The sequence below is a fragment of the Moschus berezovskii genome, chromosome 1, assembly GCF_049115385.1.
Source record: "Moschus berezovskii isolate FMDL1 chromosome 1, NW_MosBer_1.0, whole genome shotgun sequence".
NCBI lineage: Eukaryota > Metazoa > Chordata > Mammalia > Artiodactyla > Moschidae > Moschus > Moschus berezovskii.
In genome coordinates this window covers 125068001-125089525 of record NC_142460.1, presented here as the reverse complement: position 1 = coordinate 125089525, position 21525 = coordinate 125068001, and the positions used below count along the sequence as shown (strand labels likewise).

Sequence of the window (21525 nt, the reverse complement as noted above, 5' to 3'; positions counted from 1 at the left end):
TTCTATGTATTCTTCATATAAGTGCAGACATTTCTGGGAAGTTTCTGGCAGATGTGTCTAGACTCTTCTTGGTGTAATAAGACATGCATTTAATTTGTTGGTAATACGCAATTTGGAAAACTCAGCAGTGGCCACAGGACTAAAAAAGGTCAGTTTCATTCCAATCCCGAAGAAAGGCAGTGCCAAAGAATGCTCAAACTACCTCACAACTGCACTCATCTCACACACTAATAAAGTCATGCTCAAAATTCTCCAAGCCAAGATTCAGCAATACATGAACCATGAACTCCCAGATGTTCAAGCTGATTTTAGAAAAGGCAGAGGAACCAGAGATCAAATTACCAACATTCGCTGGATCATCGAAAAAGCAAGAGAGTTCCAGAAAAACATCTATTTCTGCTTTATTGACTATGCCAAAGACTTTGACTGCGTGGATCACAATAAACTGGTGAAAATTCTGAAAGAGATGGGAATAGCAGACCACCTGACCTACCTCTTGAGAAAACTGTATATAGGTCAGGAAGCAACAGTTAGAACTGGACATGGAACAACAGACTATTTCCAAATAGGAAAAGGAGTACTTGGTCAAAGCTGTATATTGTCACCCTACTTATTTAACTTATATGCAGAGTACATCATGAGAAATGCTAGGCTGGATGAAGTACAAGCTGGAATCAAGATTGCTGGGAGAAATATCACTAACCTCAGAAGTGCAGATGACAACACCCTTATGGCAGAAAATCAAGAACTAAAGAGTCTCTAGCTGAAAGTGAAAGAGGAGAGTGGAAAAGTTGGCTTAAAACTCAACATTCAAAAAACTAAGATCATGACATCCAGATCCATCAATTCATGGCAAATATATGGGGAAACAATGGAAACAGTGACTGACTTTATTTTGGGGGGGTCCAAAATCACTGCAGATGGAGATTGCAGCCATGAAATTAAAAGACACTTACTCCTTGGAAGGAAAGTTATGACCAACCTGGACAGCACATTAAAAAGCAGAGACATTACTTTGTCAACAAAGGTCTGTCTAGTCAAGGCTATGGTTTTCCCAGGAGTCATGTATGGATGTGAGAGTAGGACTGTAAACAAAGCTGAGCGCCAAAGAATTGATGCTTTTGAACTGTGGTGTTGGAGAAGACTCTTGAGAGTCCCTTGGACTGCAAGGAGATCCTACCAGTCCATCCTAAAGGAGATCAGTCCTGGGTGTTCATTGGAAGGACTGATGTTGAAGCTGAAACTCCAATACTTTGGCCACCTGATGCGAACAGCTGACTCATTTGAAAAGACCCTGATGTTGGGAGAGATTGAAGGCAGGAGGAAAATGGGACGACAGGGGATGAGATGGTTAGATGGCATCCCTGACTCAATGGACATGAGTTTGGTTAAACTCCGGGAGTTGGTGAAAGACAGAGAGGCCTGGTGTGCTGTGGTTCATGGGATCCCAAAGAGTCAGATATGGCTGAGCGACTGAACTGAACATGAAATAAATGTGTTTTTTCTTTTTCCTGACAAATCCCAATGATGTAACCAAAAGCTCAGAATTTATAAAATAAAATAAGCACATGAGTGTACTCTTCTCATATACACTTCTATAAAAACTTCTACTTTTAATGACCATCATTGCTTTTGAAGGTTTGACCAGAATTACTGGCAGAAACTGTCACCTCTTAGTGGGCCAGTTACAACTCATCAATCAATTTCAGAAGCTTTAATTACTTGAGACAATGCTTTTGAAAGACTACTCCTTATTGGCAAAATACCTTACTGAACTAAGCTAGTCAGTCACAACCAACATCTAAGAGATCGCAACAAATAGAGTTCTATTTTATTAAATAAAGTTACACTATTTCTAAAGTACCTGGAGAGCAATTTACACATACTTTTAGCATCAGTCAGTCAGTTCAGTCGCTCAGTCGTGTCTGACTCTTTGCGACCCCATGAATCACAGCACGCCAGGCCTCCATGTCCATCACCAACTCCCGGAGTTCATTCAAACTCACGTCCATCGAGTCGGTGATGCCATCCAGCCATCTCATTCTATGTCATTCCCTTCTCCTCCCGCCCCCAATCCTTCCCAGCATCAGAGTCTTTTCCAGTGAGTCAACTCGTCGCATGCAAAGATGGGCTCAATAAAGGACAGAAATGGTATGGACCTAACAGAAGCAGAAGATATTAAGAAGAGGTGGCAAGATTACACAGAAGAACTGTGCAAAAAAGATCTTCACGACCAAGATAATCACGATGGTGTGATCACTGACCTAGAGCCAGACATCTTGGAATGTGAAGTCAAGTGGGCCTTAGAAAGCATCACTATGAACAAAGCTAATGGAGATGATGGAATTCCAGTTGAGCTATTTCAAATCTTGAAAGATGATGATGTGAAAGTGTTGCACTCAATATGCCAGGAAATTTGGAAAACTCAGCAGTGGCCACAGGACTGGAAAAGGTCAGTCTTCATTCCAATCCCAAAGAAAGGCAATGCCAAAGAATGCTCAAACTACCGCACAATTGCACTTATCTCACACGCTAGTAAAGTCATGCTCAAAATTCTTCAAGCCAGGCTTCAGCAATATGTGAACCATGAACTCCCAGATGTTCAAGCAGGTTTTAGAAAAGGCAGAGGCACCAGAGATCAAATTGCCAACATCCGCTGGACCATCAAAAAAGCAAGAGAGTTCCAGAAAAACATCTATTTTTGCTTCATTGACTATGCCAAAGCCTTTGACTGTGTGGATCACAATAAACTGTGGAAAATTCTGAAAGAGATGGGAATACCAGATCGCCTGACCTGCCTCTTGAGAAACCTGTATGCAGGTCAGGAAGCAACAGTCAGAACTGTACATGGAACAACAGACTGGTTCCAAATAGGAAAAGGAGTACGTCAAGGCTGTATGTTGTTACCTTGCTTATTTAACATTTAGCAGGGGCTTCCCTGGTGGCTCAGAGGTTAAAGCTTCTGCCTCCAATGCGGGAGACCCGGGTTCGATCCCTGGGTCAGGAAGATTCCCTGGCGAAGGAAACGGTAACCCACTCCAGTATTCTTGCCTGGAGAATTCCATGGACGGAGAAGCCTGGTAGGCTACAGTCCATGGGTTGGATAGAGTCGGACACGACTGAGGGACGGGACGGAACAGACGATAGCATGTACTAAACCATATCTTTGGAGAATTAATTAAGATAATTACCTATTAAAAGTTTAATTTCAAATTCCAAATGCTTCTCTAGATGAATTTAGTTTGTATGCTGTAGAATTAAAATTTTAATATGTACAGTTTACATTGAAATTCTTATGTGAAATCCATTTCAGAATAATTAAAAATCTTATTACCTTTTGCCATAAGCAGCCACGTTCTTCGCAGTGTTCTTTAGTTGCAGTGTCTGAATCTGGATAACAAGTAAACTTTTCAACTTCCAAAAAAGTTTGATCCCATTGAACGGTAAAGTTTCCTCCAAGGTTAAATGTCAGATTGTAAATTAGTAGAATCTTTGAAGACAAAGAAAACAGTAAAGAGTATTTCTGACCATTGGATCATTCAAAAATAGTTAACATTTATAAAATGAAGCAACCCATCATCAATTCTTCAAATCAATTCTTAATAATTTTAATGCAATACTAAAAGAAAAGAATAGATAGGAGAAAACATGTCATGCCACTGGAAAAGCTAGGACCTCAAGACAGGAAAACTAGGAGAAATTACAGAATACTGATAAAAAACATCTTTAAATCCAGACATGAGTTTACTTCTCAGTTCTGCCAATAAATGCTCATGAGTCTCAAGAAACATCTGTCTGTTTTAGCTTCAATTTCCTCCCTCTATAAATTGAGATTAACAAATAAATAATATGTGAAATTTAAAACACATACAATGCTTGGGGCACAAGGCTTGGAATATCAGGTGTGAAATAAATATTAATTTCTTCAATGAAAACAAAGTTGACACTGTGGTTGATTTGGAGGCTTCCCGAGTCAAATCCACTGCTAACAATATTTGAGGTACAAATTGGGAAATAATATGGCAATACACAAAAAGAAAAAAAATGAGAGGATAATGTTTTATATATATATATATATAATAGTGTATTGAAGTGTACAGACACAATATATATACAAACTTAGATAGATAGGCATATAAGCTTTCTAGGTATGCTTCTGATTAAGAACCTGCCTACCAACTCAGGAGACATAAGAGATGCAGGTTCGATCCCTGGGTAGGGAAGATTCCCTGAGGAGGAAAAAGAAACCCACTCCAGTATTCTTGCCTGGAGAATCCCACGGAGAGAGGAGCCTGGAGGGTTACAGTCCATAGGGTCTCAAAGAGTTGGACATGACTGAAACGTCTTAGTAGGCACGCACAAATATATGCATATACACAATATATGTATGGTCTTCCCTGATGGCTCAGTAAAGAATTCACCTGCAATGCAGGAGACCTGGAGTTGATCTCTCAGTTGGGAAGATCCCCTGGAGGAGGGCATGGCAACCCATTCCAGTGTTCTTGCCTGGAGAATGCCTATAGACAGAGGAGCCTGGTGGGCTGTGGTCCATTTGGTAGCAGAGAGTTGGACACAACTGATCAACTAAGCACACACAACATATACATATGTATACATAATGTATACATGTATACAAATATAATAGTATATTGCAGTGTGTATATATGTATTCATTGGAAGGACTTATGCTAAAGCTGAAACTCCAATACTTTGGCCACCTTATGCAATGAGTTGACTCACTGGAAAAAAGTCTGATGCTGGGAGGGATTGGGGGTAGGAGGAGACGGGGACGACAGAGAATGAGATGGCTGGATGGCATCACCGACTCGATGGACATGAGTTTGAGTGAACTCCGGGAGTTGGTGATGGACAGGGAGGCCTGGCGTGCTGTGGTTCATGGGGTCGCTAAGAGTCGGACACGACTGAGAGACTGAACTGAACTGAACTGATACATATATATACATATATATATATATATATAAAATAGTGTATTGGAATGTATACTATATACTCCATAAACATGGAGTATACATATGTATATTCCATACACTATTATTTTCGTAGTTGTTGTTGCTGTTCAGTCATTCACTCATGTCCCACTCTTAGGGACCCCATGGACTAGAGTACACCAGACTTCCCTGTCCTTCACCATCTCCTGGAGCTTGCTCACACTCATGTCCTTTGAGTCTGTAATTCCATCCAACTATCTCATTCTTTGTCATCCCCTTCTCCTCCTGCCTTTTATCTTTCTCAGCATAAGGTCTTTTCCAATGAGTCAGCTCTTTGCATCAGGTAGCCAAAGTATTGGAAGTTCAGCTTCAGCACCATTCCTTCCAATGAATATTCAGGGTTGATTTCCTTTAGGATTGAACGGTTGGATCTCCTTGCAATACCACAGTTCAAAAACATCAATTCTTCAACACTCAGTTTTATTATGGTCCAACTCTCACATCCATACATGACTACTGGAAAAATAATAGCTTTGACTACATAGACTGGCGACAAAGTAATGTCTCTGCTTCTTAATATGCTGTCTAGCTTTCTCATAGCTTTTTTTCCAAGGAGCAAGCATCTTTTGATTTCATGGCTGTAGTCACTGTCTGCATGATTTTGGAACCAAGAAAATAAAGTCTGTCACTGTTTCCATTATTTCTCCATCTATATGCCTTGAAGTGATGGGACCAGATGCCATGATCTTAGTTTTTTGAATGTTGAGTTTTTAGCCAATTTTTTCAGTCTCCTCTTTCATCTTCATCCAGAAGATCTTTAGTTCTTCTTCACTTTCTGACATAAGGGTGGTGTCATCTGCATATCTTAATTTTATTCATTTATTTATTTATTTTCAATTTTGATTCCAGCTTGTGATTCATCCAACTTGGCATTTCACATTATGTACTTTTCATATAAGTTAAATAAGCAGAGTGACAATATATACTGATGCACTCCTTTCCAAATTTTGAATCAGTCTGTTGTTTGAGTTTGCTTCTAATAGCTACTGCTTGACCTGCATACAGATTTCTCAGGAGGCAGGTAAGGTAGTCTGGTATTCCCATCCCTTTAAGAATTTCCCACAACTTGTGATCCACACAAAGGCTTTACTGTAGTGAATGAAGCAAAAGTAGACGTTTTACTAGAATTCTCTTGCTTTTTCCTTGATCCAACGGATGTTGGCAATTTGATCTCTGATTCCTCCCCCTTTTCTACATCCAGTCTATACATCTGGTAATTCTCTGGTCATGGGCTGTTGAAGCATGGCATGGAGGATTGCAGTTTGAACATTCTTTGCCATTACCCTTCTTCTGGATTGGAATGAAAACTGACATTTTCCAGTCTTGTGGCCACTGCTGAGTTTTCCAAATTTGCTGGCATATTGAGTGCAGAACTTTCATAGCATTATCTTTTAAGATCTGAAATAGCTCAGCTGGAATTTCATCTCCTCCACTAGTTTTGTTCCTAGTGATGCTTCCTAAGGCCCATTTGACTTCTCACTCCAGGATGTTTGACTCCAGATGGATGAACACACCATTGTGCTTATCTAGGTCATTAAGAACTTTTTTGTATTGTTCTTATGTGTATTCTTGCCACCACTTTTTAATCTCTTCTGCTTCTGTTAGCTCCATACCGTTTCTGTCCTTTATTGTGCCCATCTTTGCATGAAATGCTTTTCTCCTTTGCCTTTCACTTCTTTCAGCTATTTGTAAGACCTCCTCAGACAACCATTTTGCCTATTTGAATTTCTTTTTATTGGGGATGGTTTTGATCATTGCCTAATATTCAATGTTCTGACAAAATATGGTGCAATGGAGAAGGGAATGGCAAACCATTTCAACATTCTTGCCTTGAGAATCCCATGAATGTATTTTCATTGTTACGATATTTCAAATTTTTGTTTAGTTATTGTTTATGTGACTGTGAAGAAAGCTGATAGCTGAAGAATTGATGCTTTTGAACTGTGGTGTTGGAGAAGACTCTTGAGAGTCCCTTGGACTGCAAGGAGATCCAACCAGTCCATTCTAAAGGAGATAAATCCTGGGTGTTCATTGGAAGGACTGATGCTAAAGCTGAAACTGCAATACTTTGGCCACCTCATGCAACGAGTTGACTCACTGAAAAAGACTCTGATGCTGGGGAAGGTTGAGGGTGGGAGGAGAGGGGACGACAGAGAATGAGATGGCTGGATGGCATCACAAACTCTGTGGACATGTGTTTGAGTGAACTCCAGGAGTTGGTGATGGACAGGGAGGCCTGGAGTGCTGTGATTCATGGGGTCACGGAGAGTCGGACATGACTGAGCGACTGAACTGAATTGAACTGATGACACTGACAAAATTTGTCCCAATTTCATCTGCATAGTTTCTTTTTTGTTATCCTTCATAGCTCTAATTTAGAAATAAAAAGTCATATAAAATTAGTCCAAGCTTAGAAGAATTAGAAAGATGTACCTCCAAGTGTCTCTGTAAATCTTTGTTGTTATTTAATTGCTAAATCATGTCCAACTCTTTTGTGACTCCATGGGCTATAGCCTGCCAGGCTCTTCTACCCATGGGATTTCTCAGGCAAGAATACTAGAGTGGGTTACCATTTCCTTCTGCAGGGAAACTTCCCAACCCAAGAATCAAACCCTTGTCCCCTGCACTGGCAGGAGTATTCTTTACTGCTGAGTCACCAAGCCCGCATAAATCTCTACATTAGCATAAAGCTAGAAATAAATATGAGCTGGAATTGTGAAAACCATATAATAAAATGATTTTGTATTGTGCCCCCATATAATCTTTACTAGATTTATAAAATTCTCAATAAGCTTGCATTGTTTAATTTATATTGGTGAGTTCTTATAGTCACAGGTATATATATTTTATAGTACATTTACTAAATAAATAAAAAAATTAACCAATACATATTTTATGGAAATTCCTACATGGAAAACTCTGGGCTAGAGGGCTTAGGAGCTAGACAATTCACTCCAATATCATGTTCTATATCTTAATTTAGAATTTATGCTAACATTACTAACAATTAGGGTTATAGAAATGGTACGAAAGTAAATGCCAATAAAAATCACTTCTATGTTTTAAATTATTTTGTCTAACATAGTTAAGCAACATTATGATTAAATATTTCATTTTACATATGAGAAAGCTGAGATATTAATCTATTGTTGAAATGCACAAACTTCAGGGCTAGAGCTGAACCTAGTTCTGCTACTTCTTTACCCTCTCTAGTACATTTGTCAAAGGAGGAAAGACTGAGGGTAAGAAAGGGACCACTAGAAGGGAAGAGTGTTAACAAAAATTTGAAAAAGAATACTGATACAAGATATGTTGAGGACGAAGAGAGCTCATGAAAGGAGAAGTGGGGAAAACTGAAGAAATGAATTCAATCAATAACTTAGGGAGTCTTAGATAAGAAGTTAAAACATTTACATTTTTTATTGTATGCAGTAGATAAATTAGAGAAATGGATTAAAAAATATATTAGGAAGGCAGAGATAAGTGATATCCAAGAAAAAATTGAATAGAGAGGGAGTAGCATGAATTCACCTTATGGTTGATAACTCAATATAAATTGAAATGACCTAAATTAGGATATTGACAGCAAAAGGAAAATAAAACTAGAAATGTAATGAATAAAAAAAAATCACAAAACCAAGAGCCAGAATGATTTTATGTTAAATATGACAGAATATGACACTAAAATATTTTAAGAGGTTATATTTACCTGGTTAGAAGCATCATAACTGAAATTGTAGTGAGCTCTCAGTGGTTGATTATCTTCTATCACTGAAACTTCTGTAACAGTGTCTATCAACCCAAGGACTTTTATAGTCTCAAATGCTAAAGCAGTTCCTTCTGGGTATGATGAATGCATACATGTGATATCTAGCTTGTTCTGAAAAAAATTATATATCAAGTAGAAGGTCATTGCATACAAATCAGAAATAACAATACAAGTGTATTTACAACAAACTGATTAAATCTTATAGTTCTAAATATATATAAATTATAGTCTATTTACTAAATAAAGACAATCAACAAACACATATTTTTATTAAAATTGCTAAGTGAAAAAGTCTGGACCAAAGGGAATAAGAATTAGATAAAATTCTAAGAAAATATTTTGAATCTCACATAATTTAGAATTCATTTACACTGATATAGTATTTAATTATATATATATAATAAGAAAATAACCAATCATCTATCCCTACATTCTCAACGGCTCTTCATGTTCAAATACCCGATATAAATATACTTATTAGCGACTCTTAAAAAAATTTTTTGTGTATATGCCATAAAATTATTTTCAGAGATAAATGATGCATGATGCAAATCATGCATATCCCTTCTCATTCTAGCCCTAAATGTTGGTGAAGAATAACTTAGCTTTAACAAAAAGAATATATGAATAAATCTAACTTAGAAGCATAGCTACTAATTATCAAAATTTAACCTTGTGCAAAGCATTTTCATTTTCACCCCAAATCCATGACAGTCACTGCTATGTTTGGTATATTAAAATATTGTCAAATATGTGGAGATTATTTTCCTAGGATCTGCTTAAACAAGACATAGTGCTTACAAGAAGTCTGATGATTTTGTATAAAACTTCATCATCAGAAATTCATCTATTATATTGAAATATACTATTATATTGAAACATAAAAATTTAAGGTAATTCATATACAATTTAATAATTTAAATTAAATAATTTATTTCATTTCTTTCCACTGATCTTTGGAGAGAAATGCAAAATCTTTCCAAGAGAAAGCACAATCTAGACATTAACAAGCTATTATATTTAACCATGTGTCCAAGGAGAATGCTTACATTAGAAACTGAAAATGTATATAAAATGTAGTTGCCCTTTTGGATGGTATCTGTAATGGGAGAAAAATAAGTTATCAGATCAAAATAATGTTAAATTCTTATTTTATTATTACAGTTAGACAATACAGGAAATTTTTTTAAAGTAAGTATTATTTATTAAGCAAATTAAATACATTCTTTTCATTAAACTTATTATCTTTAAATAAAATAACTTTGGTAGTTTATTTTCTCAGGAAGTAAAGGTAATGAATGCATCTTTGCCCAGTTTAACTTTTCAGACTGCTAAAATAGTTCTAGAAACTCAGAGAATGCAAATTTGTAGTAAAAGATATATAATTATAACTATTGTTTTGAATGATATTTTATCTCTCTCTAGTAAATTGTGTAACAAGAAGTTTATCTTGGGAAGACGTGGGACACCACAATATTGTTTTGCATCTTTCATTTTTTTTTTCATTATCTGAAGAAGGACTGAATGTGGAGACATATTAACGATTCAAGTACACTTTAATGAGAAAAATGGAAGAAAATAATTGTTTTCTGCATCATATATGAAACATAGCATTTTAATCAACATGTTTCTTTAACAGGAAACTATAGATTATAACTAAAATATTTGGGAGAAACTAGAATGGAAAATATAAAGGGAATCCTAGGATTTATATAGACTACTTTGAGTAACATTAATTTACTTAAAATTTTAATCCTAGGGAATAAAATTAAAATCAGAATCTGAATTGAAGGTTATTTTGCTATTTGTATATTTGACTGATTATTCAGAAAATTCTGATTTTAACTTTTCAACACACTTAAGTATATAGTCATCATATTAGATGACTGATTAAATCATAACTCCATATTTTAACCATCCTATATGAATTAAATTATCAACATAATTTTAATTAATTTATTTATTATTGAAGGATAATTGCTTTACAGGATTTTGCTGTTTTCTGCCAAACCTCAACATGAATCAGCCATAGGTAAATTTTTGCAAGTAGGAAAAAAGTAATGAACTTGGAAACAAATAATTTGAGAAATAAGCATAACCTTAAAATTAAATCTCACCTGTTACCATAAAGGTATTGTCTCAACAACATTCTTTACCTGATGATTATGAACAGTTATTAATGCTTCTGCTGAAATCCACTCTTATTGAATTTCTATGTAATAAGTGTTTGGAATCTATACTCAGGTCAGAGTTCACCTTAGTATGCTACAGTTCAGTTCAGTCGCTCAGTCGTGTCCGACTCTCCGCGACCCCATGAATCACAGCACGCCAGGCCTCCCTGTCCATCACCAACTCCCAGAGTACACTCAAACTCGTGTCCACAGAGTCAGTGATGTCATCCAGCCATCTCATTCTCGGTCGTCCCCTTCTCCTCCCACCCCCAACCTTTCCCAGCATCAGAGTCTTTTCCAGTGAGTCAACTTGTCGCATGAGGTGGCCAAAGTATTGCAGTTTCAGCTTTAGCATCAATCCCTCCAATGAACATCCAGGATTGATCTCCTCTAGAATGGACTGGTTGGATCTCCTTGCAGTCCAAGGGACTCTCAAGAGTCTTCTCCAACACCACAGTTCAAAAGCATCGATTCTTCGGCGATCAGCCTTCTTCACAGTCCAACTCTCACATCTATACATGACCACGGGAAAAACCATAGCCTTGACTAGACGGACCTTGGTTGGCAAAGTAATGTCTCTGCTTTTTAATATACTATCAAGGTTGGTCATAACTTTCCTTCCAAGGAGAAAGCGTCTTTTAATTTCATGGCTGCAATCAGCATCTGCAGTGATTTTGGAGCCCAAAAAAAAAAAGTCTGACACTGTTTCCCCATCTATTTCCCATGAAGTGATGGGACCAGATGCCATGATCTTTGTTTTCTGAATGTTGAGCTTCAAGCCAACCTTTTCACTCTCCTCTTTCACTTTCATCAAGAGGCTTTTGAGTTCCTCTTCACTTTCTGCCATAAGGGTAGTGTCATCTGCATATCTGAGGTTATTGATATTTCTCCCAGCAATCTTGATTCCAGCTTGTGCTTCTTCCAGCCCAGCGTTCCTCATGATGTACTCTGCATATAAGTTCAATAAGCAAGGTAACAATATACAACCTTGACGTACACCTTTTCCTATTTGGAACCAGTCTGTTGTTCCATGTCCAGTTCTGACTGTTGCTTCCTGACCTGCATACAGGTTTCTCAAGAGGCAGGTCAGGTGGTCTGGGATTCCCATCTCTTTCACAATGTTCCACAGTTTATTGTGATCGACACAGTCAAAGGCTTTGGCATAGTCAATAAAGCAGAAATAGATGTTTTTCTGAAACTCTCTTGCTTTCTCCATGATCCAGCGGATGTTGGCAATTTGATCTCTGGTGCCTCTGCCTTTTCTAAAACCTGCTTGAACATCTGGGAGTTCACGGTTTACATACTGCTGAAGCCTGGCTTGGAGAAGTTTGAGCATGACTTTACTAGCGTGTGAGATGAGTGCAATTGTGCGGTAGTTTGAGCATTCTTTGAAATTGCCTTTCTTTGGGATTGGAATGAAGACGGACCTCTTCCAGTCCTGTGGCCACTGCTGAGTTTTCCAAATCTGCTGGCATATTGAATGCAGCACTCTCACAGCATCATCTTTCAAGACTTGAAATAGCTCAACTGGAATTCCATCACCTCCACTAGCTTTGTTAGTAGTGATGCTTTCTAAGGCCCACTTGACTTCACATTCCAAGATGTCTGGCTCTAGGTCAGTGATCACATTATTGTGACTATCTCGGTCGTGAAGATCTTTTTTGTACCGTTCTTCTGTGTATTCCTGCCACCTCTTCTTAGACTCTAACATATTTGAGTAAGAAAGAAAAGTCTGGTGTGCTGAAAGTGAAAGTGAAGTCGCTCAGCCATGTCTGACTCTTTGCAACCCCGTGGACTGTTGCCCACCAGGCTCCTCCATCCATGGGTTTCTCCAGCCAAGAATACTGGAGTGGGTTGCCATTTCTTTCTCCAGGGGATCTTCCCAACCCAGGGATCAAACCCTGGTCTCCTGCATTGCCGGCAGATGCTTTAACCACTGAGCCACCAGGGAAGCCCTGGAAATGGAGAACAGTAAGGAACAATTTGTGTGAGCGTGCATGTGTGCATGTGTGTGTGTGTGTGTGTGTTAAATCTACAGGACATGGTGAGTGCTCTGGATGTTGGTAAAGACAGTGACTCCTGAATATAATGGTGAACTGTTAGAGGGTTTGGACCAAAGAGGTGAGCAGAAAGAGATAATTTGAATCATTTTCTAAAGGTCTTACTCTATCTGCCAGTTGGTAAAGAGAGTGTAAACAGAGGGGGCTGACAAGAGTCATCAACCTATAGAACAATTAAGGAACTATCACAGTAATTAGAATGAAAAGTAGTGATGATGATAATGGTGGCATTGATAAGATTCCTAGATCAAGATAAAACCAAAAGAGATTCCTAGATAAGAGTGAACTGTAAAGTCATAGGCATCTTGTAGAGATGAAGTTACCATCAACTGACAATTGGAAGACAATGCATTTAGTGGAGCAGATATACTGTGGTAATTTACATATTCACAGGCAGGTAAGACTTCGAAAAGAACAGACTATTTCAAAGATTCCATATTTTTCAAATTGTAAGAGAACACACCAATACATATATTTAAGTTAGAGATATTGGATGCTTCATATACTATAATGGGCTTCCCAAGTGGTTCAGTGCCTGCTAATGCAGGAGACTCAAGAGACGCAAGTTCTATCCCTGGGTTGTGAAGATCCCTTGGAGGAGGAAATGGCAACTCAGTATTCTTGCCTCAAAAATCCAATGGAAGAGCCTCATAGGCTAGAGTCCATGGGGTTGCAAAAGAGTAGGACATGACTGAGCACATATATACACACATATATAAAACATATATCTAAGAGCCCTCTATTAAAAAATGAGATTAAAACACCTTAAATTTATGAGACTGGTTGTAATTGACTAAGTAAATCCAAACAGATTAATTTTCTATAGCATAATTTAATATTAGAAAAAAATTATTCTGTTTTTATTCCCTTTGTGTACTGAATTCTCAACTTTTGCGCTAATTAAATAGAAGACATTTAATAATTGAAATAAATGATGACATATGGTAAAATCCTTATCTCAAATAATTTGACATTAACTAAATATTTTTATTGAAGTATAGTTGATTTACAACCCTTCAGGTAAAGTGATTCAGTTAAACATATATACATATGTGTATATTTCTTTTTTGGATTCTTTTCCATTATAATTCATTAAAAGATACTGAATATAGTTCCCTGTGCTATATACTAGGTCCTTGTTGTTTATATATTTTATATATAGTACTGTGTATTTGTTAATCTCAAATTACCAATTTATCCCTCCTTCCTACACAGAGTAAAATTTAATGTTGGTTTTCTTTTACAGTAATAAAATTTTAGTTTTAACCACTATAATCATCAAAGATAGTTGAAAATAGGATGCAACTTATACATCTGTCAACTTATTAACTATTTTAATTTTTATTTAATAATCTAATAAAGGTATCTACACTTGTCAAAGATTTTTACAATAAACCAAGAGAGAAAACTAAATGTTGTAATTAAATTTACATAATTTAAATAGCAATGCTAAATTACATAAAGTTACCTAAACTCTTAAGATAGCTATAAAAACAAATTAAAAATGAAAACTTGTGATATTTTTAAATTGTGTAATTTCATAATAAAAGTAAAACTTCCCATCATCAAAATAAACATTTTAAAGCATATCACTTTGAAACTTACCTTTAGTTTCTCCATCATCCCAGAAAAAGTCTCCTTTTGCTGTGTTATTATCACTTAATGCAACTATAAGTCCTAGAGGGTTCTTTCGGCTGTTAAGTAAGTTTGGGTGTATGTATGATTAAAAATAAATTTATAATAGTGAAATATCCTATAAATAAATCCATTTCAACATAAGGATTTGTAGGATTTCTGCATGAGAACATTGATATTAATAAAATTAATGCCTATATTTGTTAATAATTTATCAATGAGAAAAATAATTTATATAATTGGAAAATAAATGAAAGGAATAAATACAATAAATATAGTATGGAATTTCTTGGAGGCTAAGGCACCACCATCTAAATTGAAACTGTAAAATAATATTTCAACTCAAACAACCAAATTAAATATATCTTATGAAACACCATATTCAACATTATTTGCCACAAATATATTAACCCTGAATTGCAATGCATCAAGGTTATAAAACGATGAAAAACTATAAAATAAACCTTTAAATGCCAAGCAGAATCTCTAATAATCATACAAATGAAGCTAATTATACCATGTGAAATGAAGTATGATTAATATTTATTTTAGTTGTATATTATTATTGGTTTCTAAACTTAAAATGAGGCTATATAGTCCAGGTAACTACTGTATACAGAATATATTCTTTCCATCATGCACCCATCAGAGCATGTTTCTCTCATTTGATACATCTCTAGAATATAACTAATGATTTTGAGAACATAATCATGAAACATTGACAATATGAAAATAATTCTAAGAAACAAACCTAATTACATGACTAACTAGTTTAATTCATTCACTCATGAATTTGTACCTTCAACAAATATCTGGGGAAAACCAGGAGCTTATCCCATAGTAGGGCTTCCCTTATAACACAGTTGGTAAAGAATCTGCCTGCAATGCAGGAGACCCTGGTTTGATTCCTGGGTCAGGAAGATCCCCCAAGGCTACCCACTCCAGTATTCTAGCCTAGAGAGAATTTCATGGACTGTATAGTCCATGGGGTCACAAAGAGTCGGACACAACAGAGCGACTTTCACTTCCACTTTCTTTCACTTTCATTCCATAATAGGGTGACACTATTGGTATGTGAACTAAAACGGTGAAAAGTCCAGTCCCTGCCTTCATGGAGTATATAGTTGAGGAGAACAGACATACTACATACAAGAACAAGTAAAGATATAATTCCATATATTCTTAATGCTATGAAGAAAATAAATCAGGGTAAGGAGCATAGAGTGGCTATCTGTTGAGGTGTTGTAAAAAATGGGGAAATATGTAGATGCAATATGACACATTCTGTCCATATACCCAGAATGAATTTTGCAAGATGAAGTACCAGAATTTTCAAGTTTCTTCTTTTTCCTAAATTGTTCTAAAATTTATTCTTACTGAACAACTTAATTTCTATATCATTCTTTACCTATACAGAAATATCTACCTCATTTATTGACTTAAAACATTTTACCTGGGAAACAATCATTGTGACATTTATGTACTGACAATTCAAACAGGTAACAACTGACACTTGAATCAATTATATAACATTTAATATTTCATTATTTAGTAATAATCAGCAATTAACTTTAATTATATATATTCTTTACAGAAATAAATCAGTACAGTTTTGACACAGGAGATAAAGTTCTAATATAATTATGCTCATTTTTTTAATCAAGAAGTTTGTTGTAATATATTAATACGTAATTTGATTCTTGCTTCTTTTTATAACTATGATAGTTATATGCAAGAATCCCTTGCATTAAATATCTTCTGGTTAAAAAGCTAAATTTCAATCATTGATTTTTAATAAATATGTGAAAAATTAAATTATAGTTCAGATTTCAATTAATGCTTTTTAATTTTACCTTGCTGTTGTAGTTACAGCAGGTTGTTGAAAGGGGATAATGTAACCACCTCTAAGATGTAATCCTATTTTGTCTGCTGGAAGCTGCATATCAACACGTTGTTTTCTCCATGGCCTTTTTACCCCCTAATATTTGGAAAATAAAAGATTTTTTTTTAATTATTTCAAAGATTTTAAGCCCATTTCACAAGAATTACACATAGAATTTACAGAGAAATAATTCTTTTTATGAGCCATTCATGTCATTTTAGTGAATAGTAACATGTTGTTTTCTAACTTTTAAAGAAACTTCTTCAGTTTACTGAAGAAATTTGGCTAAAAATAAATTCAGCTTTACAAAAAAAAAAAATCAACATAGAGAAATCCATTTTCTTTCTACAATAGTTAACAATATTCTTAATTAGTCCTATTTTATTCTTTGTTTTCAGTTAAACAGGTCTCTTGAAAGGATTAAAAAAACTTCTTTCTTATAAAAAATAAAGGGCCTGATTAGCAAATATAAGTGCACTGCAAAATACTTCCCTTTAAAATAAACAATTTTTTTCTGGAAGAATATGTAAAATAGAAAAAGTATTAAAATAAGTTACCAATTCTTCTTAGAGTTACTCTTGACTTTTTATTTCCATAATTTAAGATGGATAACTTTTTACACTAAAGAATATACTTCATATTAATCATGTGCAATGGGACATATACCTGCTCACATGTAAGCAAATATATACCTGTGCAGATTTTTATGCATTATTGAAATCTGAAATTGTTATTTTTTTGATCTATTATTATATTAGGTTTACTTACAGTTTCAAAGTCATACCAAGTAGCATCAGGGATGTATGCACTCACTATTTCTGCGCCCTAAGATAAAACAAGATAATTTATATGTGGAGAAGGAAATGGCAACCCATTCCAATATTCTTGCTTGGAAAATCCCATGGACAGAGAATCCTGGTGGGCTATAGATTCCATTGTGTTGCAAAGAGTCAGACACAACTTAGCAACTAAACAATAACAATTTATATGTAGATATATATACTTTACTTCCATGTGTAACAGAAGAGAGTCACATCACATGTTGTTGGATTTTCATAGTGAAGTGAAAAACTTCCTTTGTATGTTACACTACAATATTTTCTATATATAACAAAAGGCTATTTGAAAAGTTTTAGATACTTTCATAATATACAATATTCCAAAAGCAAAGATGAAATAAATTTAAGTGGCAACTAAAAAAATGGATGCATATATTTGTATCATTATTATCTGCATGGCAAATATGAGTGTGAACACATTCATTTCTACATATTTCCATGACATACCAACTTTTAAGTAACAGGCAAAATCCAAATATTTCATTCCACTACTTTTTCAGCATTTTCATATGATCTATTGGTTTTCAAGTTCTCCTTTATTTATAGTATAGCAAAATTTCAATATCTATGACTACATGAATGACAGTTATTTGTTACTATTATAAGATTTGATATGTTTCATAAATAAAGCTTTCTTCTGTGGAAGAATACTAATTTTACACAATTTCTTCTCCCCAGTACATATTATATACTTGAAAAACATAAATCTAATTAATATGCTTATAACTTTTCAAAATTTCTTCTATGTTTTAGAATTTAATTAAACACTTATCAGTTTGACGCATTCTGAGTAACATTTATTACCCAGATGTTTTGTAATTTAGTGTGGATTTGATTACACAAAATTCCCTTTAAAATTTATTAAAATTATATCCTACCTGTTTCAATACAGGGGTTATAAGTAATGAGGGGCCCCATAAGAACTGAGTATCCTCAATCCAGCTATTAGTATCTTCATAAAACCTAAGAACAATGACAGTGTTTATAATATAAAGATAAAAAATGTTAATCCAAATAATTCAATTTATTATCTTTTAAGTTATTCCCTGGGAATAATCATTGTCGTTAATTTACCTTGATATGTAAATTTGACTTTATAACGTCAAAACTGACTTAATATGTAATTTTGAATCTATAGTTATTAATGCATCCTTATGGTACACCTGACACTCAAGAAAAAGAAACATAGGAAAAGAGAAAGTGAAGAAAGGTGGGAGAGAGGAAATTACTTCATTTGGGACTCAAAAAAAAAAGTCTATCATGTGATAAATAAACAACTATAAAAATAAAAAATCTATAACAAACAATTATTCTAATTCATTTTTCCTGTAAAATAGGTTCATGAACTATCAGAAATCCTTCATATTCTACTTTCCTCCTTTTTATACTTTTTCCTTATAAACTTCAATTTGACTTGGACTTGAAGGGATCTTTAGTCATTTCTTGAGAAACGACCTTGTTTTGGTCAAGAAATACAAAGACAAGCACAATTCATTGTTTTATAACTATACTATATGTGATCTATATTTATATAATTTTCACAATATACATGATTATGTTTTTAATATTTGCTTATTTATAATTAATGTTGTATTTAATAAATAATATTAAATGATAGTTAATATATGTAACATTTAATACATGTTTTAGAATTCTATGCTTAACATTACTTACTGATAAACTTACTCTAATATATTCTACATATTTTTTCCTTTTAAGTTCTATACAATTATCACATTTCTAGATTGAACTTGTCCATTTCACCAAATTAATTATATTTACTACTATAATTTCACATTTCACCAAATAATTTACATAAATGTCAAGAAAAACATGAGAAATCCACATGTCATCTTGATCTACTCATTAATTTTTTATTATTTGTCTCAATATAATTTGAAAGACTGAAATTCTTGAACATAGTACTCACTCATGAAGAAAAGACCTTGCTACTGTTTCTCCAAACATATGGGCTTTATAAAATAGAGTATAAAGGAAAGGTAACAAGGCATAGCGAATATTCAAGTAGTGTTTTGATGACTTAACCAAAAGAGAATCCTGTCCAAAAAATGCTGGATCCTGATGCTGTGGGATAAACAGAGAAATTGAATTAAGAAAGTTAAAATATGAATAAAAATTAAAACATAAGCATTTACTCTATTTTTGAAAACCAAAATGTGTACTTTTTAACCTGCTTATAAAAAGTTGAGATGACTCCTATTTCATCATTGAAGTATATGAATTTCTAGTTTTTATGTTTTCATTTGGATATATATATTAATTAAACTTCATTTTAAAGTGGACACTTCCCTTTTGAATACACATTCTTGGAGAAGATAGGACATATTTTAACAAAGTCTTCTTCATTTCTATTATTTGCAGTAGATGGAATTATTGGTCCCAATTTTCATGCCTCCTTGTACCCACAATTTCTGTTATATGACTCTTAGTATCTGCCTCTAACAGTGGTGTATTTCCCCACTATGTGACTTTGTGCTCAGCTACATGATATACTCTGACCAATGTAGTCTTAGGACATGTGACACCTTCAAGTAAGGGCTTGAAGCGTGCTTGGATTGCCTAAGGATTTGCTGCCTTGCACCTTGTCACTGCTGTTAGTACAATAAGCTCAGTCTGCAAACCATGGGACACAAAGAACAAAGCCATCTGGTCAGCCTGTAGGCTTTCAACCTGAAGGACAGCCTTCTTGCTGAGCCCAAGCTAGCTTAGTTGACTCTTAGCCAAGGTATAATGATGTACACAAACCTGCTTAGATTTCCTGAAACCAGCTACTGCCTTCCTGGATACACCATCATGTTTATACCAAAGCCACATTTTCCTTTGGCTGCTCGCAGGAAATCAATGAGCTTGGTGGGATATATAAGACCCATGCCAAGGAGATACAGGTCTTTCCCAGTGGTCAACCTTGCCTTGAGGACTCCCTATTGGACGAGCCAAAATTTCCTTTGAAATGGGCTGTAGAATATAAGTCTATCAAATCTTCTTCTTTGCCTTCATCTGCATCAAATTTAGGCCTGAATTGTGATCTGAAGGCTCTCTCCACTTTCTCCTTCCTCTCCTTTATCTACCACAAGTATTTCAGCAATAAATTGCTAATATTTCTAACTCTGTCTTGGCATCTGTTTTTTGGAGGACATAAATGAACACACGTATAATTTAATTCACATGAGGATCTCCCAAGAACACAAATTTCTTGAAGCATCACTTAGGTGGATTAGGAAATAATGACTATCCAGTTTATACCTTTTACTTCTGTATTGTCATGCTTCCTTCCAGGTGGAGCACTGAGTGTCTGTCCTTCTTCTCAAAGAGAATTAAGCCCCATTGTGTGTACAGTGAATAATTAACCAGTATGCGCTTAATTGACTTAATGCTTTCACCTAATTTTCTCATTCCCTCTAAGAAATATGCCTATGAGAGCCCATAGCTCAGCCTTTGTAGATTAACCTCCACCAGTTCAGATGCATGTTTACAAAGTGTTAGCTTTATTTTTTTTCCCCACCTGTCATTACAGTTTTACTTATTAAAGAAAAATTATGGACCCAAACTACTTTGCCAGTGTCTTTAATTTCTTGTGTATCTTTAATAAAAGAAAAATAAATCCTTAAGAATATATTCTATTTTTATGAAAGAAAAGTTACCTGGAACTTATTATTAGAATGTAAGAATTCAGACTCAAAAAGCTTTGTCATTAACTTAAAACATTGTGATTTCACACATGTGTATATGTGTTAGGCTTAAAATATTTCTGCAATACTGTCATGATTTTCTTATTTGATCATATTTTTATATACAAAATACAGACGTTGAGAGGAAGACTTCCAACTCTTCTTTGTGAATTATACCACAAACTTTCAGACCAGATCTCTACACATATACACTTAAGTATATTGCTAAAAATAGGCTTATGTTTTATTTTGAAGCATGGAGAACAAGAGGCATTTACCTGATATCCATCAGCATTATGGTTTCTGGCATATGGATAAAAAGCTCCAAGTTGCATCCACCTTCTGCAGAGTTCTTCTGTGGTCTCAGCCACAAACCCACAAATATCTGCTCCAACCTAAATAGCATATATATCTATTATTTATATTGTAAAGATTCTCAAATTTCCCCAGGGCATCACATTTATACAACTG

At 34.9% G+C, this 21525-nt stretch overlaps 1 protein-coding gene across 1 annotated transcript in view; it reads right to left on the bottom strand.

The window, feature by feature from the left end:
* The window catches only part of SI (sucrase-isomaltase), a 117308-nt gene that overhangs the window by 60876 nt on the left and 34907 nt on the right, over window positions 1–21525 (bottom strand). The window contains exons 16-24 of the mRNA XM_088843151.1: window positions 21333–21449; window positions 19296–19450; window positions 18244–18328; window positions 17295–17351; window positions 16498–16622; window positions 14615–14703; window positions 9828–9877; window positions 8719–8889; window positions 3335–3490 (exon numbers count right to left, since the gene is read on the bottom strand). Coding sequence (XP_088699277.1) covers window positions 3335–3490; window positions 8719–8889; window positions 9828–9877; window positions 14615–14703; window positions 16498–16622; window positions 17295–17351; window positions 18244–18328; window positions 19296–19450; window positions 21333–21449 — 1005 coding nt within the window. The remainder of the gene's footprint in view (window positions 1–3334; window positions 3491–8718; window positions 8890–9827; window positions 9878–14614; window positions 14704–16497; window positions 16623–17294; window positions 17352–18243; window positions 18329–19295; window positions 19451–21332; window positions 21450–21525) is intronic.